The sequence below is a fragment of the Bactrocera tryoni genome, chromosome 2 (genome assembly GCF_016617805.1).
Source record: "Bactrocera tryoni isolate S06 chromosome 2, CSIRO_BtryS06_freeze2, whole genome shotgun sequence".
In the NCBI taxonomy this organism is placed as follows: domain Eukaryota; kingdom Metazoa; phylum Arthropoda; class Insecta; order Diptera; family Tephritidae; genus Bactrocera; species Bactrocera tryoni.
In genome coordinates, this window is record NC_052500.1 from 31,059,024 (window position 1) to 31,086,945 (window position 27,922).

Sequence of the window (27,922 nt, forward strand, 5' to 3'; positions counted from 1 at the left end):
ATGTTGCTTGCGAAGGCCGAACGGCTTCAGTTCTTGCACAAGCTGCATTTCAAGTCGTTCCATACATCACTCCGAGTTACTGCGAATGGCGTCGAATCGAATTGACATGCCAGTATGCTTAGAGCACTTCTACATTTGTTTATTAGGTTGGAATTGATCTTTGGTGACGACGAGTGTAGTATTGCTGCCTGGTAGTCTGTAAATATTTTAAATTTTCACTGATTTTATTCCCGTGAACGTTTCTCAACTATTATCCTCGAGCCCGTCATTTTAAAATGTATAAATATATGTAATCTCCTACTTATCCATTTACAGAGATATCGACTATTAAAAGTGCTACAACTCCTTATAAAAACATGTTAGAAATAACATAAAATGAGAATTAGGCCATACACCACCCATTTTTAGTTTAAAATTTGTGATCAGATGAAGTCAAGACTTAAAGAATATGGTTTGTCGAATACCGAACAGAAATTTAGAGAAGTTGTTGGTTAGAGCAGCATCGTCAATATATATATATAGTACATTATTAAAAAAAATAATGTTATTTAAAATTGAGTTATACTTAGTTTCATTTGTATAAAGACCTGAACTTGTAACAAACTTATGGCAGGATGCAGTATATGAAATTATCATACAGTATACCATTTATTTACGCGTCAAATATAAATACCACCATCATTTCCAAATTTTACTTTTATATTTTAGATCAAAAGCTTTAATAATTCCTCATACCTGTAGTATACGTTTGGGAAGATTACGATCATCTTCTTCCGTAATTTGTGTGCGATATGTTTGACGATCGAATGACGGTGGATTATCGTTGACGTCGCGTACATTGATGACGACGGTGGTGTAATTTGTTTTGCGATTGCGCGACGCTTCCAAACGGAGTTCGTACTGCGAAAACAGACAGCAAAATTAGCAAAGCAAAATATTTTAAATTACTTTTATATGCGTACTATAAAAAAATTGATAATAAATGAGATATCAGTAACTCCAATTGCAAACTGTATAAGTGGTACTATTAACAATAAAGTGGAGAGTTTTTTGGGGATAACAGCCACTCCATTTTTTGTTATTTAATGAAATATGTATACATACAAATGTATGCGTTGCGCTTGGGTTTTGGTAAAAAATTCTGAAAATTTTGGCATCTGAGTTGTGAATTCAATTTCAACGCGCTTCCAACTTATTTGGGGCTTGCATAACTTCCATATACGCATTTGCTTTCAAAAATGTATGTGCGTGGGTTTCACATACAAAATACTTATCATACATGTGGCGCTTGCCATAAAATGCTGCATGTTCCTTTACGTACAAATTTTACATGTAATGTAAAAATTGCTCATGCAAAGCAGCACGGACATACCCCAGAAAGTACCCACTTAAGTAGGTTTGCGCATGTTAAGTTACAGTGATTTAAATTGATTAAAAAGCAAAGCTATTTAACCAAATTGAGAGTTTATTAAACTTGCTTTTCTGTGTGTACCTAAAAGCACTACAAGTCTAAACTAACTTAGAAATAGTCTTTTATAGAGTGATTTTTACCACCTGACTTTGGAAATAAATAAAAATTAATTTTGGATTTTATCAAAAAAGTTGTTTCCATGTTCGCTTTATGTTAGCGCAACTAAGTGATTCCAGTCTGTTTCAACAGCTGGCATAGCTTGTTCGATTCGCTACTCTCTAACACTCGGCGAGTCGTAGACATATTATGTAGCATACGCTAGTATTTAAAACTTTCGTTATATAATTATCAAGAAATTTTGCCTTCTCGCAAAGAGGAAAGGCTCATAATAATAATAGCTGTTGAATGTTGTAATATTTCAACTGTAAATACAACTATTAATTACAAATGTTATATAAAAAATTAATTTCATTCGACTCTTTGTGCCACTGTGTTCATGTACATATGGTACTCGTATATGCGTCCGTGCCAAGATTGTGCAGTCGTCTGCAAACATCTGTAAATTATAGTGAGGGACAAAGTGAAAGTTGATTTTTCTGAAAATAAGTGTGCGGCATGGCACTCACTGCATGGGTTCGTTGGCATTTTGCGTGCATGATTTCTCAATGGGCTGTTGGCCTGATTCGCCAAGGCTATGGGTCTGACGTGTCCAGCGACGGCGTCATTATAATCGTCCCTCACGCGTGCCAGTGCGCTCAAGCGTGGCGTACGGAAATCATACTGGGACATAAGTGCTAATTTTCAGTTGCGAAACAAACTTAAATAGTTTTTACTACTTAATTTTTTAGTAAAAATATAGTTGACTTTAAAACAACTCACACGAAGCTATGTCGGTTAATAGGTAGCCTTTAATATACAGCTTAACGTATATAATATGGAAATGCAAAATTAATCTTTTAAGCTTTAATATAGAAAAAGGCATAAAGTTGGAAGTTATTCTTACATTTCCTTTTTCAGTCGCTTAATGAAATGTTTATTACTAACTCCAATGCCCGTGGCCTAATTAAGTTTTTTTGGCAGCAGTGTAGGCGTGCGATGTGTAAACATTCAAAAATATTTAAAGACTTGCGGATATTTGTGAAAGCATTACCAAATATGCATAAATATCGTGAGTAAGCTCATATGTTTGTACGTGCTTTTTAAGGATAAAGCTTAAAATTTATTTAGCAAACATGCCCTTAGTATTAAGATAAAAGCATGCATGATTGCGTGTAAATATATGAATGCATGTAAGTATGTACTTACCCTTGGTCGGGTTTCATAGTCGAGTGGGCTGGCTACGAAAATCGCGCCAGTTGTGTTTTGTACGCCAAAGGCATTGCCTATGTTACCGCCTGTAATCTGGTATCGAATATTCGTGGCTGGAAAAAGGAAATATTTTTGTTGTTGTATTTATGTAAATATAGGCATATAAATACATGAAAATTATGTGTGGTTTTAATGCGTTACCTATTATAATTTATACATAATATTTGTGTAATTCATACATGTTTAAGATTTTTCTTTTATATTTCATTTTGCATTTAAAAGATTTTTAGATGCAGAAATGCTGTGATATCATTTTTCGTTATACTATGGTATAGCTGAATGTTTCGAAAATGAAACTGTGAGATCCACTTGGCTCTACTTATCACAAGCAATACTTCATGGGTATTTCGAGACATTTTAAATGTGCTGTTGGTTATGAATGGATTGGCACCTATTATGGAGAAAATTCTTAAGGTTTGTTATAATTAAATTTGACGCTTGCAAGAGATCTTCCTATTTATCAGTGGACAACACCCAGTTTATTTTACGTAGGTGCTTGCTGACAGCCTTACCCCACTCTGCTCAAAAGTACAACGTATCAAATCAATGCGTTGATCAGCGCGCTGAAAATGCCAAGCAATTTATTTGCAGTAACAAATAGCAGTGTGGAGTGGACACTCTAACTACCTTTGTAGGATTCGAGACCCATCTAAAATCTTTAAAGGTTCCTGCTCCCCGCGGTACCTGACTTCGTACCGAAAATACCCCCAGTTGAGCCTCTATACTGCTCTGAATTGATAGCCAGGGGTTGGACCACATACACACACAACTTTATTAGAGGACAGTCTAACGAATCAACTTGAAAAAAATAATTTGGTACCAAAAGAAGAATCCTTGGTTAAGTAACCAGAACTTAACTCACTGATGGCTGCTAACCAGATATTGAGAAAAGGGTCCTTAGTCTCGACTCTATTAATTTGAGATTTATTTTAAGATTGTTTTGCTAGGCACATTTTTGAAACAAGGTGTCAGAATACCCCGCTGTCTGATGGCTAGAGTGACCACCTATTCTATTTTGAAATATGTTACTTCCTTGTTTCGTAAAGATATTTCCTTAAAAAACTGACTGACATATTGAGCATAGAGTATATTAGAACGAAAATCATTATATTTAGTATAAGAGAGCTGGGACAGTTCTCGAAGAATTTGAAACATTAAACTAAATTGTGACCCATTTCAATGTTCCCTACTTTTTTAGAGAAAAATCCCAATGGAAACTTCGAATTCAGTGATGAATGTTTACTATCATTCGAAAGAAAATTCCTTAGCATTTATTCATTGAAGATTCTCTCTTTCAAGTATTGACTGCGGCTACGTATTTTCGATGACTCGTTCGAGCATTACGACTGGTAACTGGCGAATGACACGCATGATGTTTGTCTCCAAGGCCTGAATCGAAGCGGGATTGTCCGCGTGGACTTTAGACTTTACATATCCAGGAAAAGGTCTAACGTTGTGATGTGACAGGACCTTGGTGGCCAATCGACCGGCTCAAAACGTGAAATTATTTGTGCACCGAAGCGTTCTCTAAATAAATTCATTGATTGATGCGATGACTGAAACCAAATTTCGCCGAGATCACGAGATCAGTCTGTTATCATGGTGAGAAATCTGACGGCATTGATGGTTACGTTCTCAACGGCATAATTTTCGATGAAACGTGAACCGATGATTCCACCGGCCAACAAACCATATCAAACCGTTGTTTTTTATAGATTAATAGACAGCTCTTGAATATCTTCAGATTTCTCTTAATACCAATTCCTGCACTTTTGCTTGTTAACATACCCATTGAGCCAGAAATCGGTCTCATCGCTGAACAAAATCTGGCCCGAAAAGATTGGACTTTCTTGGAACTTTTCAAGAGCCCATAAAGCGTAGGGATGTCGCTTGGGAAAGTCGATCGGTGCTGGAATATACGTATTATCCAATAGTGAATGCTGGATCACAAGGTGGGTGATGGCGTTATGAATAGTATGCCCAGTAGGCCGATTATATATTATCGCGAAGCGCGCGTAACACATTCTTTACAGAACGCGAATTTTCGTAATAAGGTTGAACGATTTGTAAACGTTGTTCAGGTTTTAGACTTTACATGATGAAATGCCAACCAATACTGAACAAAAATAACATAACAGCTCGACACGACTTAAGCGTGATGTGTCAAAAAAATGCTATGGAAAGATAACCCGTTATAATACACGCAATATTATATGTTCAGTTGAAGTACAATTAATTTTGTTTGCCAAGGTTTGGCGTTACGATAATCATTACGAAAAAAAGATGTTCTCTGAGTTTCATTAGAACACCTCCCATATTGACCAATACATAAGTTATAAAGTCAGTTAGGATGGGATTCTCAACCTAATATTTGTTATCTGGGGACTTGATATAACAGTTAGGATCTGATTTCGCCTATTTTATTAGCTGTTGACGTGACTCATATTCAGATGTCACAAAATCCGCCTTTCATAACAATGTAATCGCCAAAAATGTCGCTAGGTTGTGTTGAGGTGATCAGTGAAATGATCAAATGCTCCATAAGAAAAGTAGAACGGTTTGAAAGGTTGAAGTGCAAATCAGAAAGTACCATTACTTTAAACTCAGTAAAGATTTACTCGAAGCTCTTAGCTTCTTCACTGTTTTAGAAGCTGTGTATGAGCGAGAACGAGAAGTCTTCAATGTGTACTTATCTTCATATGTTGATTGCACACGTCTTAGTTTATTGAATTTATATGCCACTAGTAAAAACAGCAACAGCAATGTCATGGAAGCATTATGATAATATGCGTAAAATGTTGATAAAATGACGTAACGGGCGCCACACATTAAACCGCTCTAATGAAGTAAAGCCACCGAAGTGTTAAGCACCGACTAGTGTGTGCATGTGTGGCTTGATTGTGTCTACTCATGCGTGAGTGCCGGGAAAGCAATTTCCAAAACACGCAGTATTTTGCTGAGCTGTGCGCCGTGCTTGGGTTTGATGGCGCGACTTTTGTTGCTTTAATCTATACTCATTATCAGTCATTAAGTGTGATGAAAAGGAAGAGATAGGCCAAGTGCTTTCACACAAGTGTGTGCTTGAGCTGAGTAACAAGCAATACTGCCATTTAAGCGAAATATTTAATGCATATATATATATATATATACATATATATATATATATATGTATATACTTCTGGCTTGCAGTTTGCAGTACACGGCGTATACGTAACGAATTTCTGCTAGTTAAAGTTGCTATGCAATAATAATTAAGCAATTAGCGTTAAATCATCCTGTGTATACATGTATAGTAGTCGTAGACTTCTCAACTGCAGCACTAAATAGGCAAAAATAGATCGGAGCCAATATGTAGCGTAGATTGCTGGGAAGAAACTCAAACTGCGTGACCTAATTACTCGCTCGCCTGTCTGGCAAAACTCAAAGTAGCGTAAACAAGTGGAAAAGTTTTGAAATCGACGAAAGCGAAACTTTCAATGACACCGCAAACTTTGCACCTTTATTGGCGTTTAAATTTAATGCGCACAGTTTTGATATCGTGGGATTCTTTCACGCTTGATGGGCGTTTGACAGTACGCATTCAAGTTTTTATCGGCTCTAAAAACGAGAAATTCATAGAAAGCCTTAAAACGTAAAATTGGCAGTATACAAAAATATGTTTCTAATAGACCAGTGTAGAAAATTTTTGAAAACAAATGCATAGTAGTATGAAAGTCACCCAAAAATTAAAGATAAAATAATTTCGGACGATTTGTGGCTGAGAAAAGGATATTTGAAATGAGAGTCGTTTATTGAAAATTAAGGGTTTTTCGATTCTAGGTCGTAAGAAGAGATCCTATTTAATATTTTAAATAAAAATATTATTTACCATATCTTAGAGACATAAGACGGCAACTTTTCACTAACTTTTTCCATAAATTTTGATGTTAAGTCAAAGAGGTGTATATCCAAAAGTTGTAGATCTTTTCAATATGTACAGCTTTGTCATGCAACGTTTTTCTATGGAGTTCACTGTTTTGCCGGATATCGAGGTAAACCGCGCCACTTTAATTCTTCCCGACCTCAAAAAACTTTTCACTTATTTTTGTTGTTTTATTTTTCGTTTCCGATGGGTTTCAACCTACAATGAATTTCTTGAAGTCGTTACCATTTTCAAAGTCTCCACCTGTACGGGGCTCTAAAACTTAATGCATGCAAATACAACTTTTGACTGAACAACGTCTTACGGTAACTGATCAAAAAGCTGTTTTCAAAAGTATTTATTAAAATCAACATATTTTGTTTATATTGCCAAAGTAGCAATCACGAGGATGCATTGTTTAAAGTTTTTATTCGGTACATAAATCTCAACGAAAACTGAAATTTCGCAAAACGTTTATCTGCGCCTCACATATTTCTTCCGTTTTAGTTGTTATCGTACATCATAAATAAAATTCCTCCCATAAATTCCAAGCGATTAACAATTGTACCATAAACACAAAAACAAAATACACACACACTGGCAAGTAAATATAAACACATGTGGCTATGTGTGAAACGTATGTGTGAACATAGCTATCCATATAGATATATGAAGAGCTCGCCACATGCTGCATCTTTCACTTCTTAAGAAACACAGCAAAGCTTCAGTGCGCTCTAATTTCAATTCATTATTGTAGGCAGCACTAAGTGCTATACGCATTCATATTGGTTTAAGATACCCTATCCTGGGTTTATTTTTACCGCAAAAACCTATTGCTTCTAATTTAAATCTGTGTGCTGTGTCTTAAGATTGCGGAGTGTTGAAATATTTCATTTGTCTCCTTAAATAAAACGGTATCCTTCCACGTTTCCCTAATTCGTTTTGAAATTTGTCATTTACGGTTTTGTTTACGGCTTTTTCATGCGAATTCTTTCCATACACTCGCCGTAAATATCCATCCATTTGGGTTAATGTGCACACAATTCGTTTCTTTCCGTCGTTGTGACCTCTCTCTCTCTTTCGTTTTGCCGCACTTTTTCTTCTTCTTCCTTAGTAAACATTCGCATTCATCCTTTGCCACACAGTTGTCTTGCAGTATCCTTCTATTATTATTTGCTACTATTTTAGGCGGAGACTTCGAGGCGCCTGCCAACGTTGGCGGCTTTGTTGGCGCTCGCAAGGCAATGCTGTTGTACTTTTCAGAGTTAAGTTACGTTTGTACGCGTATATTGTCGATATGCGGAAAATGAATGTCAATTTTATTAAACACTAGCGTACAATTGGCGCACTTGTGGATAAGGGTAATATTCAAATTGGTTTGCTCGTTATTTTCACGCTTGCCGCATTTACATACATACCCAATCTCCAGCTGTGAAGAACGAATGAAATATTGTAGCAGAATATACAAACGTTTAACCAACAGAAGCATTAACATATTTTCCGGTGCTTTTAACAATGGCTACACAAATGGAATTATGTCATTTGCAGTAAAGGCATATAATTTAAAGGAATTTTTAGGAAAATTAATCTTTTTTATTTTTTTATTATTATAGGTAGTACGTGTAATGGAAATTAGTACTGCTTTAGAGGCAAAGAATTGCTGTGCATGAACTTTTAAAGTTCCAAAGAAGTGCGTGAACAGAAATATTGGCTTAAAGCCTTCTGATTATATTTTAATTTATTTTTCCTAAAGGATATACAAAACTCCATTGAGCCTTTCGAGCATTATATAATTTTGCCAAAATCATTCCTAAAACGGTTTTATCGTGGCCATACAATACCTATTTTACCGATTTACTGTTCTCTAAGCTGTTAAAACTACATTTGACATTTCTATGAAGTTTTTTATAGTGGCTTTTTCAAAACAACGCTAGGAAAGTAGAACGGTAAGGTTTGCCATTTCATCGTGGAAAGATATACGATCCCACAGCGAGTCGAAATTATTAAAACCAATCTCTCACACGTCATTCATGTCGTTGTTGCGAAGTTTGCGAAAAATATTGGCCTTACAAGATCAAAAATGAGGCAAGAACTGCAGCCACTTGACCACCAGAATCGTCTTTTTTTCGTGAATGGGGCTGAGTAACATCTTGAAGGATCCGGATTTTCATCGAAAAGTCATCTTCAGCCATAAGGCACATTTCTGACTGAATGGCTTCGTTAATAAGCAAAATATGCGTTATTGGTCAGGCAGCAATCCACACGTACTCCATAAGACACTATTGCATCCCGAAAAAATTACGGTTTAGTACGGTTTATGGACCGGCGGTGTCATTGGGTCGTACTTCTTCCGTGATTATCAAGACCGGCACGTTACAGTGAACGGAAATTTCTACCGCTCAATGATAACCGAATATTTTTGTCCCGAATCGGATGAAATGAACTTGGAGATCCAACAGGATGGCGGGAAAAGCAACATAACGAATGTCACAATTAATTTATTGAAAACCAAGTTTAGTGAATTGACGCCAATAGACTATTTCCTGGGGGGCTCCGTCAAGTCTATGTCTATTCTATGCCAACAAGACAGCGACGATTGATGAACTTCGTACGAATATCGATCGTGAAATTGCAGCAGGATCGGCCGATCTATGTTAGAAGACCGTCAAAAATTGGGCTCAAAGTCTGGACTTCTGCAAGCGTGCTCGTGGTGATCATGCAAAAGAAATCGAGTTCCATACATAATGGCATCAAATGTACTTTCATACAAATAAAAAAATTTCATTGATATCCCAAACCGTTTATGTTTTATTTGTTAATTTTTGAGTGCTGTTATTGAAAACCCGTTATATTTAACAGAACTACGTTTACCACGACGAGGTTGACAAGGAGATTTCCAAAGTAAACAGGACTTTCTGAATCTAGCGCCACCTGGTGGCGCCATCTATATGTCGACTGGTGCGTTAGAATTTTTATTGATTGTCCAGTGAAAATTTCATGACATTTCATAGATTGGAAGTGACTGAGTGAAGTTATTGCGTTTTAAGTGTCACTATGTTTGTGTTGTCGGTGCGAAAATGAGGTTCGAACAAAGAGCCAATATTAAATTTGGTTTTAAAATTGATAAAACTTTTACCGAAACATTTCAATTGATGAAAGAAGTCTATGGCGACGATTGCCTATCCTGTAGTAGAGTGCACGAGTGGTTTCAACGTTTTCAAAGTGGTCCATCAACATGTGGGCCAATCAAAATCCGTGATCACCGGAAACTCCATAGAAACTGTGGATGAATTCATCAAAAATCAGCTGAAATCATCAAATCATCATGGAATGGAATTGAACATCTCCAAAACATCGATTCATCGCATTTTGACTGAACATTTGGGCTTACGAAAGGTGTGTGCACTGTTTGTTCTGACCAAATTGACTGACGATCAAAAATTGCTCAGATGCCAACATTCGATCGACGCTTGTGACCGATTATTTGACCAAAAATCACATTTTAACCTTTAACCACTCCCCGTATTCACCTGATATGGTACCGCGCGACTCATTTCTTTTCGGAAAAATGCATTTGCCTATGAAAGGAAAGCGTTATGCAGGCGTAGAGGCAATTCAAAAGGCTTGCATCGGCATACTGGCGGCCATACCGGTCAACGAGCTAAAACACCCGTTCGACATGCTTTTGGACCATGCAAAATGCTGTATTGAAGTATAAAGAGACTATTTTGAATAAAATAAATTGATTTTGCCGAAAAAGCATTTTTTCTGTTTTTTTTTAAAGTCCTGTTTACTTTGGAAAGCACCTTGTAGGTATGATCAGTGAATTTGTATCATTAAAATATCAATTTTTGCAGTTATATAGAAAATATGCCAAAATGCCGGCAAATGACTAATGTCACTAAATGAAAAAGTATTAGCTTAATCACAGCAGGATCAAAGCTCTTGACAAATATGGGGCACTGTGAGATTCGAGTTCTTTTGACAGGAGAAAATGGTCAGGAAAGAGTCGAAAAAAAAACAGTCGCCCAAGATAGGCTTTTCTGACGGTCTTGGGTGCAGGATCTAAGTGATGCGACAAGAATGACAATGGCCTATGTCCAGCAAAAAAAAGTTGTTGAGCCAACGAGTGAGATAACAACAACTAATCGGGGGAACAATCGGAAACTGTAATTTTCTAAGTTGAAAAAAGTTTAGTATCTAGTTTAATTTTCATCATGATGTATAGAGAAATTCAGGTGAACGGTTTAGCTGAGAATGTGTTGAAACCACAGTAATGTCTGCAGAAAGATGTTTTTTCTTATAAAGGAGTAATAGGGATTCATTGCGTTTGCACTTTAAAACTGTGTTTCAAAGAATTGTATTAACACCAATACGATGTCATCTTTCAGCACTACTCTGCGTCATGTCTCACGGTCAACATCATAAAGCATTTTTTTCAGGTCGACTACCTGTTATTAATTTTATGACTAACTATTTTTGATCTCCTATCTCTTGCTTTATTACTTTTTGTTTAATTATGTTAAATAATACGTATATGCCTTGCAGATATTGCGTGTTTAAAAGGGAAATCGTCATGATCAAATTTTATAAGATGAGTTACATTGCACAAAATGTTTACTTTGTAGACATCCATACATATAGTAATTTGCTATTTGAGCGAAATCCTTGCCTATTTAAGTATTAGACTACAAATTTTCCACCAAAAGACTTTCAAGTTTTATTGCACCAGTGTTAGTTGTTTCCAAAGCGCTTGAAAAGATTTTCTCCTTTGCGAATTGACAGCGCGTTGAATGCAAATACTTAAGTACAGGCCCATTCTGGTGACTTTGAATTGGTTGTCTTGAACGCGGGTTCTAAAGCAATTTTCAAAGATTTTCTTTTCAAAGCAAGAAATTTTAAATGTTAGCAATTCAGTTGGTGATCGCCTACAGTGTGCTATGACTTCAATCACCAAATTGGAGCAAATATATTTATATATGCATGTATGTAAAGTGGAAGTAACATTTCCATAAATTGAACTAAAAATTTTTTGCCAGCTGATTTACATATCTAAAACTCGAATGCTTTCAGATGCGGAATAAATGTAGGCCATTTAACTGTGTTGTGATACTTACAATCATTGTGATTCTTGGCGTTGACGGTGAGTACAGTTGTCTGTAGATCGGCATTTTCATCAATTTCAGTCTCGTAGAGAAATCTGTCGAAATACGGTGGAGAGTCGTTTTTATCGGCAATACCAATGCGTACAAATTTTGTAACTGCAAAGAGAAAAACATAAACTTTAAATAAAAACTAATTTCAAATACAGCTTTTATCTATTCGTTTAAGTGGTTGGAGAAAAGTTTTCAGAATAAACTTTTTGGATTTATTTGTTTTATTTTTTGCACCATTGCTTACAATTGCTTCCATGCATTAAATGTCTAAACGCACATAGACATACAGACACACATTCCGAGAAAGTTCGTACATTCCTCTTTAAGGAAACATAAATACAGTTAAAAGTTCTGATATTCAGAAGTTATATGGCTTATCGTCTGTCTGTGGGATGTGTGTTTGTCTACGTTATGTGAATCTGCTCGCTCGCACAATGGCACTTGCCTACAACAAACAATTGAAGATGTTTACAATGCATTTCATTGATTTTGTAAAGCATACATTTTACAGGATACTATAAACATTGGGAACGCATTGGGGCATCCGTGCGATGTTGCAGCACATTACACTTCAAATATTTTCTAGTTGCATTTTAAGCAACTCGAAGTTGCACAACAAGAAACGTTTCAAGTGACATGTTCATCTATTGTGTGCAAAATTATTATCTTAATTAATTTTACGTTCATACCGAGTTGCGATAACATTTTCGAGGAAAGAGAAGGGAAGAAATGGCAGAAATTGCACATTTAATACATTTAATCTCAAATAAAAATAAAAAATACATTTACAACGCATTTAAAATTGCCTTGAAAGCTTCTTGATAACTTTATGAAAAATTTCCAAAAAATAATTTCCTAATATTTTAGAATTCCTTACCTTAACTTACAGTAATACATCTCTATTTACAAATCCTATACTCAGAAATCTGTGCAAATAGTTTAAGCAACAATTTATTTCTCATTGTTATTCACTTTCGTCCCAGTTTTATTGCTTACTCTGGGTGTTGCCTCTCAATGCTTCCAAAAGAAATGTGAAGCGCACGTGATGGAAACTATTACTGCAACAATGCCAGTTCTAGTGCAAATGTAAAAAGTAATTTTGTATTTTCTTAGCTTTTCAAGTGAACTGATGCGGAGTGAATTCCATTTGCATACGTGCAACAATTAGATGTTGCAAGCAAGTATGTATGTAGATATGTATGCGCTTGCTTGATATATATATATTTGTACGAACGCACTTAACAGCTAAATATTTATTTATTTTGGTTTTTGTTGCAAGTCAACTTTTTGAGAAACTTATATGGTAAGTTATTCTCATATTATATAATTGAATATTGTATTGGTTGACTTGGAAATGTAAATAAATGAGGAGAGTCGCGTGTCCTAAATGATTTATTATTAAGGGGGGGTAAGGTTTGACAACTTTTTTTCCATTTTTTTAAATTTTTTTTTCTGAACCATCAACATCTCACGAATATTGTGTTAAAGTTTTAGGTCGTTCGGAGAAAAACTAACGAAGCTACAGCAGGTTGAATAACGATACCTCCAGCTACGTGCGCTGAGTGTACAAAACTTTGAATCGATTTTCTCAAATATGTCATTTTTAAAGTCGGTGACCAGCCTACAGAAAAAACTACTGCATCGATCGTTTTGAAATTTTGTACAAATATTCTATATATGTATATATAGCTCTCAAATGACGTCGATTTTTTCCAAAAGCTTTAATTTCTAAGAATTTTACAATAACAAATAAGTCGATTTTTTCGTCTAAAATCGTCATTTTGGCTTGAAAAGGGTACCAAAAATTGAAAAATTAAAAAAAAACTCGACGTCAGTTGAAAGATAAACTATTAAACTACAGAAAGCATTTTGATTTTTTGGTTTCGGATGATCCAGTGATGCTCTATGCTGGTCACCGCACAAAAACTTTTTTTCGAGGTGCCTGCAGAGATCGACTATAAATCCGTTATTCCTCGCTATTTTTCGATAAAACTTTTTTAAGTATCCTTCAAATGTTGTACTTTCATATATAACAAGTAAAATAAATCTACAGCAATAATTTAAAAAAAAAAATTCACGAAAAAAGGTATTTTTTCGACGAAACAAGCCTTGCCCCCCCTTAAATATAAACTTAGTCTTCCATATTCTCAGATGATACAAAATCTCCCAAGTTTATCCGCATTTTTTCTATGGTCGAGCTTTTTTCGTACACTTAACGTTGCTTGTTTCTAAATGGTTAACAAACAAGTAAAGAAGCGCTCACTTCGGTTGCAACCGAAGGATCGGAATCTAAGCAATTTTATACATATATACTTATACCATATATAACTCATGCACCATCCGACTTATTCGACATAATATTTGTTAGAATTACGTAAATCATTAAATGCAGTATATGGGAGATGGGGTAGTATCGACCCGATTTTGTCTATTAACTATTGTCGTGCCACTATCTAATAAAATATACCCTGCGTTTCATTAAGGTACCTCACATAGAATCACCAATCATATGGAATAAAGTCAACCGGATGTTTGCAAAATCTGATATTAGTTTTATGGGGGCTAGGTCAAGTTTTCGCCAAAAAACAAAAATACACTTTTATGAGTAAAACCTGTTCTGTAATTTTTATTGAGCTAACTTAAATATTTGCCGATGTGGACTTAGGGAAGTATTGACCTGATTGTACCCATTTTTGATACACAGGCTTAGTTTATCAAGAAATGATTCTCTCTCAATTTCAATGGGTGTAGGCGAAGTAGGCGTGATTGCAGTCTGATTCCACCCATTTCCGCACTGTGAAATAGGTGTGCCAGGTATAAATGTAATCTTATATCTACCTCGATTTGTTTTGGTAATAGGTACAATCATAATAATAATAGAACTATGACGATTTTGCTATTAATATTTGCGTCTATGATTTTGGAAATATTTAGTTTCTCCTAATAGACCAAATCGATTTCGCTATTATTCAGTACGATTAAGAATGAAAGTAGCCTCTTTCATCTGATATTAAAATTTTTTGCAAAAACAAATGATTGTAAAAAATTCGAACAATTCCCTAAAAAACAAATTTAATTAAAGTCTACTGTTTAATCACTTAAAAATGTGTTCATATATCTTATTTAATGAAGAACCATCCTAAAACGGAAAACATGAAAACTTTCACTTGATGAAAAAGTAACCGGGTTTTTCTTTTGCCTAAATGCCAGTTGATTGTACTTTAGCGTAGCTAACTTAAGGATCGAAATTGTTATCACAAGAAAACTTACTTATATACTTAAAAACAGTACTCTCGATAGATGAAAACTCTATTCGCAATCGGTCTATACCTGACACCCCACATTTTGAAATCGAATTGTTCCCATCTATCTGACTTTACATTATTTGTGAGGTTTCTTCAGATTCAATGTATGCGCCAGGTATTCTCGGGCTAAGATGGGTGCCAAAGAAATACTCTTACGAATATCATGGATGACAAAAAGATCACATCGTGCTGCAGCGATGCTGCGGTCACTTTATAGACAAAAGTACTTAAAATAAAACTCTAACGTACAACTATGTTTATAATTTTTGCAAATGGTGGTGGTTTCAACCCCGTACCCCTTGACTAAAACACCAACGTGTTAGAAATTTTTTACTATAATTTTCGGCTTTCGCAACCCAAAATTATGAAAAAAAATGTCCTTACATCACATCGAAAATGTTTGTAAACTAGTGTTAAAGTGTTTAAAAATTTCCTGGATTTCTTCGAAACTTTAGAATAATTTATACAAGCACTTTTATATAATTATATTGAGATATAATACGGATGGATACAATAAAGACGAAGCAGGGAAGAAACGCACTGTGCTAAAAAAATGTATACATTTTTTACCGATTCATACATATGTATATACGATGTAGAGATGGGATTATGTCTATTTCAATATATGGGGAATCAAAAAAAGTAAATATGGGTGTCTAGTAGGGTGGGTCGATTCCGGACTTTTTTCGATTCGGCATTTCTAATGTGCGGAAAAGTTGCCTTAGTACTTCCTGATTCCAAACCAACTTTTTGTTTTGAGATCGGATTGCATCTTCAACCCCAACTCCAGCCTTGAAATTTCGGTAATTTGGCCTAAAATCGTGAAATTGTCTACCTAGCGCCTGAAATACGCATCTCATGGCAAAATGTATAAATCAAAAGTTATTTGTCACGTCATTTGCTACCGAAATGGTGTATGTGATCATGGCCGTAGGATGAACCGTTCCCGAGATACGAGCGAAAAGGCGGCGCGCCACAGCGCAAGGTGAAAATTGTTGCAGCTCTCAGCTAACCTGTATTGGTCACCCAGAACCCACCGCGTGGAGGTGGCTGCGCTTCGGGTTCCTCCCAAGCCCAACCCAACCAACCAACCATATATCAGGCTTGTTTTAGTATGAATCTGTGGCAAATTTATTGATAAAATCAGATTTTGCACTAAACTTTGTCACTTGTTGCCTAGATTTCAGTGTAGAGCGTATAAAACGATCACGAGATTGGGGGCCAATAACTTTAGAAGATGCCTCTGTCACCAGTTTGAGTGTTCTCTCGACTGCCACGGTGTGAGAGGAGAATTCACTAAATTTCCATACCTCTGCAGTGTCTCCCGACAGCCCTTTTATGAGTTCTTCGTTAGAAACTGAACAAAGAACTGGTGGAACAGTCAAGGTCTTCCAGTTAATCATATCGTAATAATTATTAGCTTTGAAATTCAGCTTTGGCACTATATTACATCTAACTCTTCCATTTACAGTGTCAGACTCTGCTTCTCTGGCTGCCAGAAGACGGTCAAGGGCCAACTTTCTGACTTCTATCCGTTCGTCAGTCATCATACTGGCTGAGCCAGCGAGATTTGCACATGTCACCTGGATGCATCGACGCGAAATCTGAGGAACATTGACCGGAAATAACAGCTTCTGATATTTTATAGAGATAAGCTTGGTTTGTGCTTAGTTGGGTCGGATTAATAACCTCAGAAGGTAATTGGCAGGATGGAAAACTTTCAAATTTGGCAACTTCTCACAATCAGGGAGCAGTTTACCTATGTCGCCAGAGAATGTATTTTGACTCTTTGAGACACCATCTATGTTTTCGAAAAGATCACGAAATGGAAGTTCGTTGAAATGTAGAAGACAAACAACCCACTGTAATGGCCTACCTCTTTCGGCATCCAGAAAAGCAGATGAAACAAACAAAGCCGCTGCTCTATCACTTACTCCAAATCTTTGGGCAGCTAAAGCAGTGTGTTCTAATACTAGTGTGTTTTGTTTAGTTTTAGAGGATGGAAGAGAAAATTCATCATCAGCATCGTTTTTGAAAGAATCCATGTGCAACGCACCTTTTTGCAACTATTTCTGTAACCTCTTTACTCCTAGGTTCGTAGTTGTCGCCTCGGAGTCGCCCTATACGAAATCTTTCAAACTTATAACACAAAAGAACATCCTGGTAAGTAGGTAACTGGGACTCAGAGAGATTGTACGGATATATGCCAAACAAAGGACATTTCTGTCTAAATTTAAATTTAGATACAGACATTTCGAGTTCTGTGTTCTGTTGAGAGAATATAAATGATAGCACTCGGCGAAATCACCGACAAGAGTAAAGTAACTCGATGAAAAAATATTTGTGTGGAGACCTATCCGAACGTGTCCGTTGGCGTAGGTGAATGAATGTGAGTGATAGCACTCGGCGAAATCTCCGACAAGAGTGAAGGAACTCGATGAAAAAATATTTGTGTGGAGACCTATCTGAACGTGTCCTTTGGCGTAGGTAAATGAATGTGAGTGATAGCACACGGCGAAATCAACGTCAAGAAGTGTTGCCGCAAGTCGATTTTCAGCTTGCGCTGTGGCGCGCCGCATTTTCGCTCGTATCTCGGGCGGTTCGTCCTACGGCCATGATCACATATACCACTTCGGTAGCAAATGACGTGACAAATAACTTTTGTTTTATACATTTTGCCATGAGATGCGTATTTCAGGCGCTAGGTAGACAATTTCACGATTTTAGGCGAATTTCCGAAATTTCAAGGCCGGAGTTGGGGTTGAAGGTTCAATCCGATCTCAAAACAAAAAGTTGCATTGGAATCAGGAAGTACTAAGGCAACTTTTCCGCACTATTAGAAATTCTGAATCGAAAAAAGTCCGGAATCGACCCACCCTAGTGTCTAGCAGGGTTATTAATTTGTATTTTTCCAACAGATCTGGCATGCTTTGGTTTGAAAAAAAAAAAAATCGTTACGCCAAATATTAACAGTGACATATTAATACAGAATTTCTTATGGTGGTAAAACTTGTTTTGTTTTTATGATTTTACTTAGGAAATGCACTTTAAGAAAATCTGAAGAAACATAAAGTTTCTCCTAGTGTTAAGTAAGTGAAAGCCTAGTTGTAGAGGCACCTATATTATTTCTTTCTGGAATCTAATTTTAGGGATGTACCTCACCTGACTAGCTTACGAAATAAGATGTTAGATTCATTAATATAGCAATGCCTACTTTCAATATATTCGATGAAACCTTAAAAGAATTTGGTGATTTTAAATCCGCTGGGAGATTTGTATATATAAATATATTCCTTCTTGTAAGCACTTCGGTTTCGAAAAACTATCGAAATTATCAGGTCGCTTTAGTAACTGAAAAAAAAATTTCCACGTAATGAAACTAACATTGTTATTATCATTTCAGTGTTTGACTAGAGTTTATTTAAAATATATATTTCTTCTTTTAATCACACAAAATTCTTTTCGATTCAAATAACTAAAAAAATCCAAGATAAGCAAGAAAAAAATTATTTTTTTTTAATATGTTAATGACTAATTTTAAATTTTGGATTTCGTATTCATGGAGCTCACGACTATTGAACGCGCCATAACAGGCTACTTGCAGAACATCTGACGACAGCCGGTAATACTTTGGCTTTTCCAGCGCTTTGATGCCCATTTGGCAAGGATCGCAAAATGTCAAACGCGTCAAGAGAGTAAGTGGAGCAAAACAAATAAAGGTAGTTTAAAAGAAAACGTTACGTGTTATGTGCGAGTAACTGAAAGCACACTGCGCGGGTCTAATCCGCTTGAAGTTACAGTGATGGAAGGAAAGGGAATTCGCAATGAAGCTGGATGCACTCCTTGATTGTAGCAGTACATGAATACACACATACACACATACGTGTGTACATGTGTACGTATTTATGGTTGGCTATGACTTTTGTATAACGGCGACATATGCCACGTAGATCTTTCTGCTGCAACAGTGAAAAGTGAAAAACTGACAACTTTCTTTGTGCAGTTCATTGTTGTTTTTTAAGTGGTCTTTACAATAAGGTACGTCTCTTTTCAAACTATCGGTGGCACATATAACGCATTTTTGCCGTTATAACTGTATTCTTTTGTGTCTTTATTTGAAGGAATCCTATTAAAAAGCATACCAACTTTTAACAGCAACCTCAGAGCGGTGTGATCCACATTCTTCATATATTTTGAATACAATCACATCCATATAACGGCTTTTAAATTTATGTACACTTCATTCAGAGCTTCGCTAATTGTTTGGGATGTTTACGCTTTAAGACAGTTAGTTAGTTGCATTAATTTATATGAAAAATATCACTTAGAGGTAATATTGAAGAACAAGGTTTATTTAATAAATTGGGACTTGGGTAGAGAAAATATTCTAAATATTACGGCTTTAAATGTAAAACAGCTCACTGCAATTCGCGTAAAATAATACAATTCTTCGTTACTAACACACTTGTATTTGAACCACGCGGAGAATTTATGCGTTCATGAAATTTGTATTCAGTATGCACCTAACAACAATTCAAAAGATAGCGAATTCTGGCAAAACAAGCGAGCCGCCATTGTGCATATCAGCAGACACAACTGCTGCCGTTACTGGTGGATATGGCTGAGGCTGCTGAAATCTTATTTTCTACCGTTGCGGTGCTATAGTGTATTTGTAGGTGTGTGTGGGACCGGCCAACAGGCGCGTATGTTGCAACAATGACATAACTGAAATCACCAAAGGCATATAAATATGCACTCCTTGCCTGGCCGATTTTTGGGTGGTTTTTGTTTTCAACTTATTTGTTATTTCTTTTATGCTTCGCTTTGAAATCTGGGTTACGTCGCTGGCTGCTTGCACGCGGCGCTCTTTTGCACCGATTCCGGTTGATGTTGCTGCTGATACAGCCGCAGGGTGAATTTAAATGAACGTGCAACACAGCTTACTTGTGCAAATATGGTGTGTGCGTGTGTGTGTGTGTGTGTATGCAGCAAATGGCGGCACATTCGTTCAGGCATGCATGTTGCCAGATTCTTGTGTAATTTGCATGAACTAACAGCGAAAGAGTTGCTTAGCAACAAAGCGGTGCGCGACAGAGTTAGTATAAAAATTTTGTCTGTTCTCCTTGTCTTTTATTAGACGGTCTTTAGTACGCTTTATGGTGCTTAATTACACATATCGCAGACCAAATTCTTGCGTTTTGACAACTGGAGACATTTATGCTAGTGGGTTTTGATGTTGCTACAATTTGTCTTAAGTTTCAAAAGCTTGTACAAAGTAGCTAATCAAAACTAGGAAGTCGCGTTTAACAAATTTTAGTAATAATGATACTTCAAATTATTACTTTCTATATTGCAGTTTCGTTTTTAAAACCCCTACATTTTAAAAGAAGTGTTCTTTAATTTTGTTTTTATATTTAACATGCAACAGCTCCCACAACACATTACTTTATATTCTTATACTATACATACATATAATGTTGTTCACAGTGCAGCTCTGCAGCTCTGAGCTTTATATGTATGCGTGAGGTCTTACACCCTCACCTCCTCTTGCTACCAACGCCGTTTTTCGGCGTATACGAAAAGGCTGTTCTCATAAAATGTTAATTATGGCCCGCTTAGGGCACCAAGCTGCGAACTGTGACCGCGTGGTGTGCCGAAAACAAGAAAATGGCATTTGTCCGTAATTAAAAACGTGCGTATAAGTGTTTGAAATGCAAATTACAATGCCAAGGAACTTACGAATGCCAAAGACTTTTGTCGGAGCGCTGTGTACATTTGTGCATTACATAAATTTGAATAAAAACTTTATTAAATGAAATTAATGAATAACAATGACACGACTCAAAATTCTCGTTAAATTAATGTGTTTATGAGCTAAATTGAAAGCAAAATATTTGGCATAAATGCATATAAAGTTAATTAATCTCTGCTTTTGTACTAATGAATGGAAATATTTATATTCATATAAACAAAAAAAATAAGTAGAATTTGAATTTGAATTAATGATGAAAAAGCTTCTTTCATAATATATTCCCATCCATTCAAAGTAATAACAAGTAAGCAAGACCTTATTTCGAGTATAACTGAATATTTCAAAGCATAAAGAGGTGCTGCAAAGAGTTCTTCTCAGTAAGCTTAGTTGAAATAGCTTATGTGGCTTGTGAGATATACACATTAAATCCTGAGATGGGGGCGGGGTATGCCCACAGTGAAAAAAATGATCAACACACAGGTAGGGATGCAAACATCGTGAAATGAAACATCGATGGTTCGATGTATCGATGTTTCTTCAAACAATATCGAAATCGAAACATCGATGGATTTTTGAACTTTTTTAACGTATTTTATTAGTGAGGATAAAAAGCTTATGTCAGAACCATAAATAAGTGAAATACAGTAGTACGCCTTTAATTGTTATATATTTTAGCTACCTATTAAAACCTTTTCTCAATATATAAAAGATATAAATAGTTTTTGAACAAACAACAAATTATTTATTTAAAACAGAATTTAAAAATAACAATTTGGAAAGTTTTTTCCCTGTCAAGCGATTTCTTTGCTGTGTGATCGTTGCTCCAGCTTTAGAAAACAGTCGTTCACTAGGGACTGAAGTGGCCACAATGGATAAATATTTGGAAGCTTGTTTATACAATTCAGGAAATACATTTTTCATATCATCGCACATTTCTGGTGGATTCTGATTGATAGAAGTAACAGCTAATCCAAGATACATTTGCACTTCAACTTCCGTTGTTGTTATAGCAGATAAATTGAAAAACTTACATTTCATATTTTGGTGGTGTTTATGATGGCTCCAAATATCAAACGGGTTTTCTGTTGCACACTCATCCGAAGATTCCGACGTACCAACGTCATTATTTGCATCTTTTATGAAATTTGGAAGGGTATTCTTTTTTTTCGCCAAACAAGCTTCTATTAAATTTCATCATGGTTGAATCACTATCTGTTACACAAGCAGAAAGTTTATTTATGGAAACGTTCCACTCGTTGAAAAGTTTAAACATAGTTTCTTCTAAATAAGCTGCTGTATGATTTTCGTGTAGTTCGATTACTCTTAACGTCCCACTCAACAAACGTAAATTGTCCAAAAAATGAATTGTTACCCCAAGGAACGACTGATTTTTCATTGTCTCCGTCCATATGTCATACGTTAGGCGATAACTGTCGCACTTACGAATATACTCATTGAAAATTGAAGACAGCGCTTCATATTTTTCATCCACTCGTAATTTTATTGTTTCTCTACTTGGAACTTTAAAAAGCGTAACCAGTTATTTCATCATCTGCAGAAAACTTCTACAGTGGAAAATGGCTTGTTGTCCATTATAATATATTTTACAATTGCTTCAGTAATTTTCCTTGATTTGGGGTCATCTTGGTAAGAAATACCTTTGACCTGCTCAAAACAGCCTTTCACATTAGGTTGGATCAGCGCAGGCAACTGATCCGATTTATTTTGCAGTACTGATGGAGTACATGTACTAGGAGACGATTCAATACTTGCAGTCTTCTTATTACTATTGTCGGATAACTCACTTGACGCTGTCGTCCCAGCGGTTGGTGATATGTTAATTATTTCAGAAATTTTTGGCTGTTTTGGTTCCGAGTCCGGCGTAGTTTTGGAGGAGCATTCTGCATTATCAACTTGATCGAGTAATACCTTTTTATGTACATTCTCAACGTGACAGCGAAGATTCGACGTGTTACCTGATGTTTTTAATTTCTTGTTGCAGAGTTTGCATGTGGCGGATGCATCTGAATTTCTTATAAAGAAGCTCCAGACCTTGCTTTTTAATTTTGAAGGCAGCACTTTGAAAATCTGAAATATTATGTACATACTTATTTAAACGTCTAACGCAATTATTTACATATATTTTATATTCACTACACCTGTAATAAAGTTGTGATTGACAACAGATGAATACGAAACAAAACTTATATTAAACGCTCAAAAACAACTTCTAGCACACATAGCACAAAATAGACTGTCACACAAAATGTATTTTCGATTTGTTGTAAAACTCATTCCGCGAATTCTCAGTATTATTCAAGTGCACATTCAACCAACGAATTCTCCGTATTTTACAACAAAACACATTAAAGTTTGCTAAAGCGTTTCGAAGCAGATGTTTTCGCATTAATACCGAGAAAAAGTGCTGCAAAGATGTGGAGTAAAATTTGAAAAAACATCGACATAAATCATCGATTCAGGCAACATCGATGTATCGATGTTTTTAGAATCACAACATCGATGCTTTTTGACAAAAACATCGATGCATCGTTTGCATCCCTAGACGCATTGCGCGAAGTGTCCGAACCGAATCATTACTTTCATTTCATAATAAATTTGCACATTTTGTAGACACTGTTCCGAAGTAAGTCTGTTCATTATGAAATGGCAAACCAAACTGAGTGTAAGTGAAGTAACAGCTGACAAAAAGACCAACTACAATTGCCTCATTGGAAACCACACGTCCAAAAACGCCTGTTATATATGTATGAAAATGGCAAGATAAATCCGCGTGACTGTCTGTCCGTCTGTGTGTGCAGCAAGATCTTCAGTAAAAGTTTATGTACTTGTACTCTAGTATAACATAGTCTGTCATTGTTGGTGTTATTGTTGGTGCACATTCAACCAACGAATTCTCCGTATTTTACAACAAAACACATGACAGTTTGCTAAAGCGTTTCGAAGCAGATGTTTTCGCATTAATACCGAGAAAAAGTGCTGCAAAGATGTGGAGTAAAATTTTAAAAAACATCGCCATAAAACATCGATCCATGCAACATCGATGTATCGATGTTTTTAGATTAACAACATCGATTGCAAACATCGATGCTTTTTAACAAAAACATCGATGTTTTAGAAACATCATTGCATCGTTTGCATCCCTACACACAGGTGCCCCTCTTAATGCAGTTCGCTGCAAAAAAATTATAGTCTTGTAGCTTATTTTAGTACTTAATTATAATACTTGTGAGCGTAACATTGATAGAATTTCGCCAATTTATAACACTAACCTTCTTATGCTGTCCGACAACATATGCAGCATTTCTTGCATAAACGGACTGACGAAGAGAGGAAAATACAGTCAGCCGAGTGAAAACTGGTCTCGTATTTCCGACCATTTATATATTACTCATATCTATCTCCAATATTGTGAGGAGTTACAAACAACTGTTAGGGGAACAAAAGTATTATATGACTGCCTTGGTTATCCTAACTGCAGCGGACTGGCTAGTACCCGTTTAGTCGAGCTGCAATATATTGGTATATATTATTCCTAAGACCTGCCTACAGGTCAGACGTTCATTAGTTAGACCGGCAAGAGTTCGCTTGTTGTGGCCAAGGAGTTTATATGCATCAATCTCTACATCATTGGAGATCTGAATATGTTTGGGATCGAATCCAACTTTAAGCATATCTTTCTTAGTAATGCAGTGTACGGACACACCGTAATAAAAATAGGGTAACTTCATGGGAGGGAGTTCTCTTGGCATTTGTTTCGATCATGGTTGTCCATTACGATGACCTATGAAGATGACGTAGCCTTCATTGTTGAAGGAAAATTTTTAGGCAGCGCGTATGAGGCCGGGAATAGCTGCTAAAAGAGGCCTTGTCATTTTAGTAGAACGAAATTATTGTTATTTACTACGAAATACAAAATCCCGGAGGCGCATCTGCTATAATTTAAAGGAAAGAGTTCCAGATTTGCAGATGGTGTAAAACATCTTGGGCTATACAGCAATCTCTCGTGAAAACGCAATATCTAGGAAAAATAAAAAGGCATCTGTTGTTCCATACAACAATAGGGCTATTGGTAATAGTAGTTCTCTAGTTCAAGACGACCATAGTCACGACAATAATGTGTTGTATGGTGAAATTATAAACACGAAAAAATTAGTGAGTATGTAACGAGCGGCTCTCATCAGCATGAATAGTGTAGTACAGACTACACCCACTAGCACGATTAACATCATACTTCAGATCCCTGCAGGTTTTAATTTATTTCTAAAATGCTTCATTAAAAATCCGCCGATCCTAAACCTGATAATCTTTTCATCGTTCACATATCTTGGAGGGTGGTATAGTATGGGAGGAGTCGCTTGAGGAGAGAGCCTTTGAAGGAATGGATCCGAGTTTCCACGATGGTTGGTGGGAAAGTATATTGTCGGGAACTATTTATCAACTGTGGGCTTTGGCTTCCGTTAGTAATGCTCCGACACCAGTTCTATGCGATTGACTATATATTAATTACTTAAATATATTTTATTAACCTTTCTGCTTGAAGTTAAAGAAATAAGTAAACTATTAATATCGGTAAATATATTCAGGAGGCGTTCTCCAGAAGTTTGTAATCGCATAGGTCAAATTAGTCAATCTGCCACCCATTTCACTAGAAAGAAGTTGCAGGATCTTGAGGTTTTGTTTCTTTCGGTTTTTTTTTATTATAATTAGAATCACATACTAATATATATATTTTTTCTAAAGCCTACAACAATTTAAGTTTTCTTTATCCAAAAAGAAAAAATGTCATTTCAATATTAATATTTGTTAGTTCATTGGAGCGGTCGTAGCTCGAATATTTCCCATTTATTATTACACATTTCCTGGTTTAGTTGATTACCATGTTGATTGCATTGCTCTTATGAGCTGGTAATGAATTTATTAGTGAACATATGTAAAAAAAATTGATGTTGGTTTCACGTTTCTGCTCAGTTTTAAAAATTGCACTATGCGAGTTTACATCGGCCGATTCGAGCAATACTTGGCTCGTTTGTTAATATATTTCAGACGATAGAAACCACTCAAAGATAGTTTCTGAAATATCTACCATATATTGAGGTCTTAGAGGTTTATGAACCATAATTTTATAAAATTTTATATATTGTATTGTTTCTCGATTTTTGTATTCTTTTACTTAAACGGCATATGTTATCGAATAAAATTCACAACAAACACTTATAATCTCAAAATGAACTTCTTAGTTTAACGAGAAATCACCAAATAAAATATTTTCCAGTAGTTTATCTTATATAATGAAAAAAGGCACAAGAATTACGGCTAACAATAGATGAGCTGAGCAGCCTATACCTGACCTCGAGCGTCCACCTTTTCAAGGCTGTATCTCCGAAACTATTAGTCGGATCAACTTGAAAATGTAGGACAATATTCTAGAGATGTTATAGAATTTAATAAGACAACAAAAAAATTTTAGATTTTTTGAAACTGTGAAACCCATGTACTAACCCCTTAATACGTATAATAAGTAAAATAATATATAAATGTTCCTAAGATACATTTTATTTATAAAATTTTATTTTTTAGTATACTTACCTAAATAAGTGCTATTTGTGAGTACCCAAAATATCTTTAACGGATCGACCATAACTACGAAACGGGCAAAATGGTATGGACCACAGCTTTGCTGAAACTGAAATATTTTCCAAAAACTGATTGGTGAAGCAGGAATTTTTGTTAACAGAGTCAACACAAACCACAACACCAAAAGCTGCCAAGCGTATGTAGCAAAGAGACTAAATACATAGCTCGAATCAGCGAGGTGTTGCGCGGATGACGAAGTCGCCGTTTTGTTGTCGATAATTTTGCCGTTGAATGCGAAAATTTTGATATTAAACTCGTTTAATAGCAAATGGTGATATTGTATTTTCTACGTAGTCAGTGGTTGGGTAATTTATGCTCAGAACTTAATTTCTAGATTTCGCCGTTTGTTTTTTTGGGTTTAAGATTTTTTGGGGAATATTTTTAAACAAAACTCATTTTGTACTGTTGCATTTGTATGCAATTTTATTGGTGAATTTAGTAGATATATATTACTCGTAGTTTTGGCTTCATTTTATTTCGTAATAATTTAAATTAACCACAAATTTCTTCCCAAAGTTTTGTACTGAAGCCGCACGCATTTTTTCTTATATTCATTTTAGTTTTCATTTTTCAAAACATTTCAAGCGAATTATTTACCAGAAATTAATTACAGTATTTACTATATAATTGAAAGCAGAATAAGTAAAAATATTGACCACAATCACCAACACCACCAGCAATTAATTGCTTCTTCGATTCATTTGCAGTTTGTAGTGTTCGATTCAACATTTTCAATTTTAGTTTTAGTTTATTTTATATCTTAACATGTTTTTGCTGTTGTATTTGTTTCTCTTATATTATTTGTTAACTCCATTTGGCTTAGCATAGAAATCCTTTACCGCATTTACACAAAATGCCATCTAACTGTAGTATCGAAAGCTCAGCTGTTTTGTATTTGGCTGTGTCTGTTCGTGCGATTGGCTTGTTTGCTGTTCGCAACATTGTTTACTTTATTGTATTCATTTATTTTATTAGTTATTCGGCATGAGTAAATAATCCCAAGCCTCTAACTAAATATGTTTCAGCGTACTGAAAGTCTATGTTCGTTTGCCTCGGCGCAGCTAGGTTAAGTTAAGCTGTTCGGATCCAACCAAATGAGAAAAGTGTCTTTGAAGATGTTGGTTTGGAGAAAAGTGAAAGGTAGTGTGGCAACACCATAAATGGATTGTTTGTATTTAGTAAATGTCGCAGAGCTTGTTCTTAGTTTTCCTGTTGCCAGATTGTATGTATATACTATGTCAATACGCATATTATTTATTGGCGCTTTCAGCCATATTCATATATAAATTTGTATGATATTTTTCGTTCGACAAGTCACTTAAAAGCTAAACTAACTCTATTTAATATTTGCCAAAGTTTGTATTTATATAAGAA

The 27,922-nt window shown here is 35.7% G+C and overlaps 1 protein-coding gene across 4 annotated transcripts in view; it reads right to left on the minus strand.

Annotated features, from left to right (window-relative positions):
- Positions 1–27,922, minus strand: part of LOC120768428 (putative neural-cadherin 2) — a 572,777-nt gene that overhangs the window by 28,437 nt on the left and 516,418 nt on the right. For 2 of the 4 annotated variants that reach the window (XM_040095112.1, XM_040095111.1), the window contains exons 1-4: positions 26,501–26,828; positions 11,798–11,941; positions 2,717–2,832; positions 736–900 (exon numbers count right to left, since the gene is read on the minus strand). In XM_040095112.1, coding sequence (XP_039951046.1) covers positions 736–900; positions 2,717–2,832; positions 11,798–11,941; positions 26,501–26,552 — 477 coding nt within the window. In that variant the 5' untranslated portion in view covers positions 26,553–26,828. Of the gene's footprint in view, positions 1–735; positions 901–2,716; positions 2,833–11,797; positions 11,942–26,500; positions 26,829–27,922 lie in introns of those variants that run through there. The other 2 variants (XM_040095110.1, XM_040095108.1) reach the window with 1 other exon arrangement.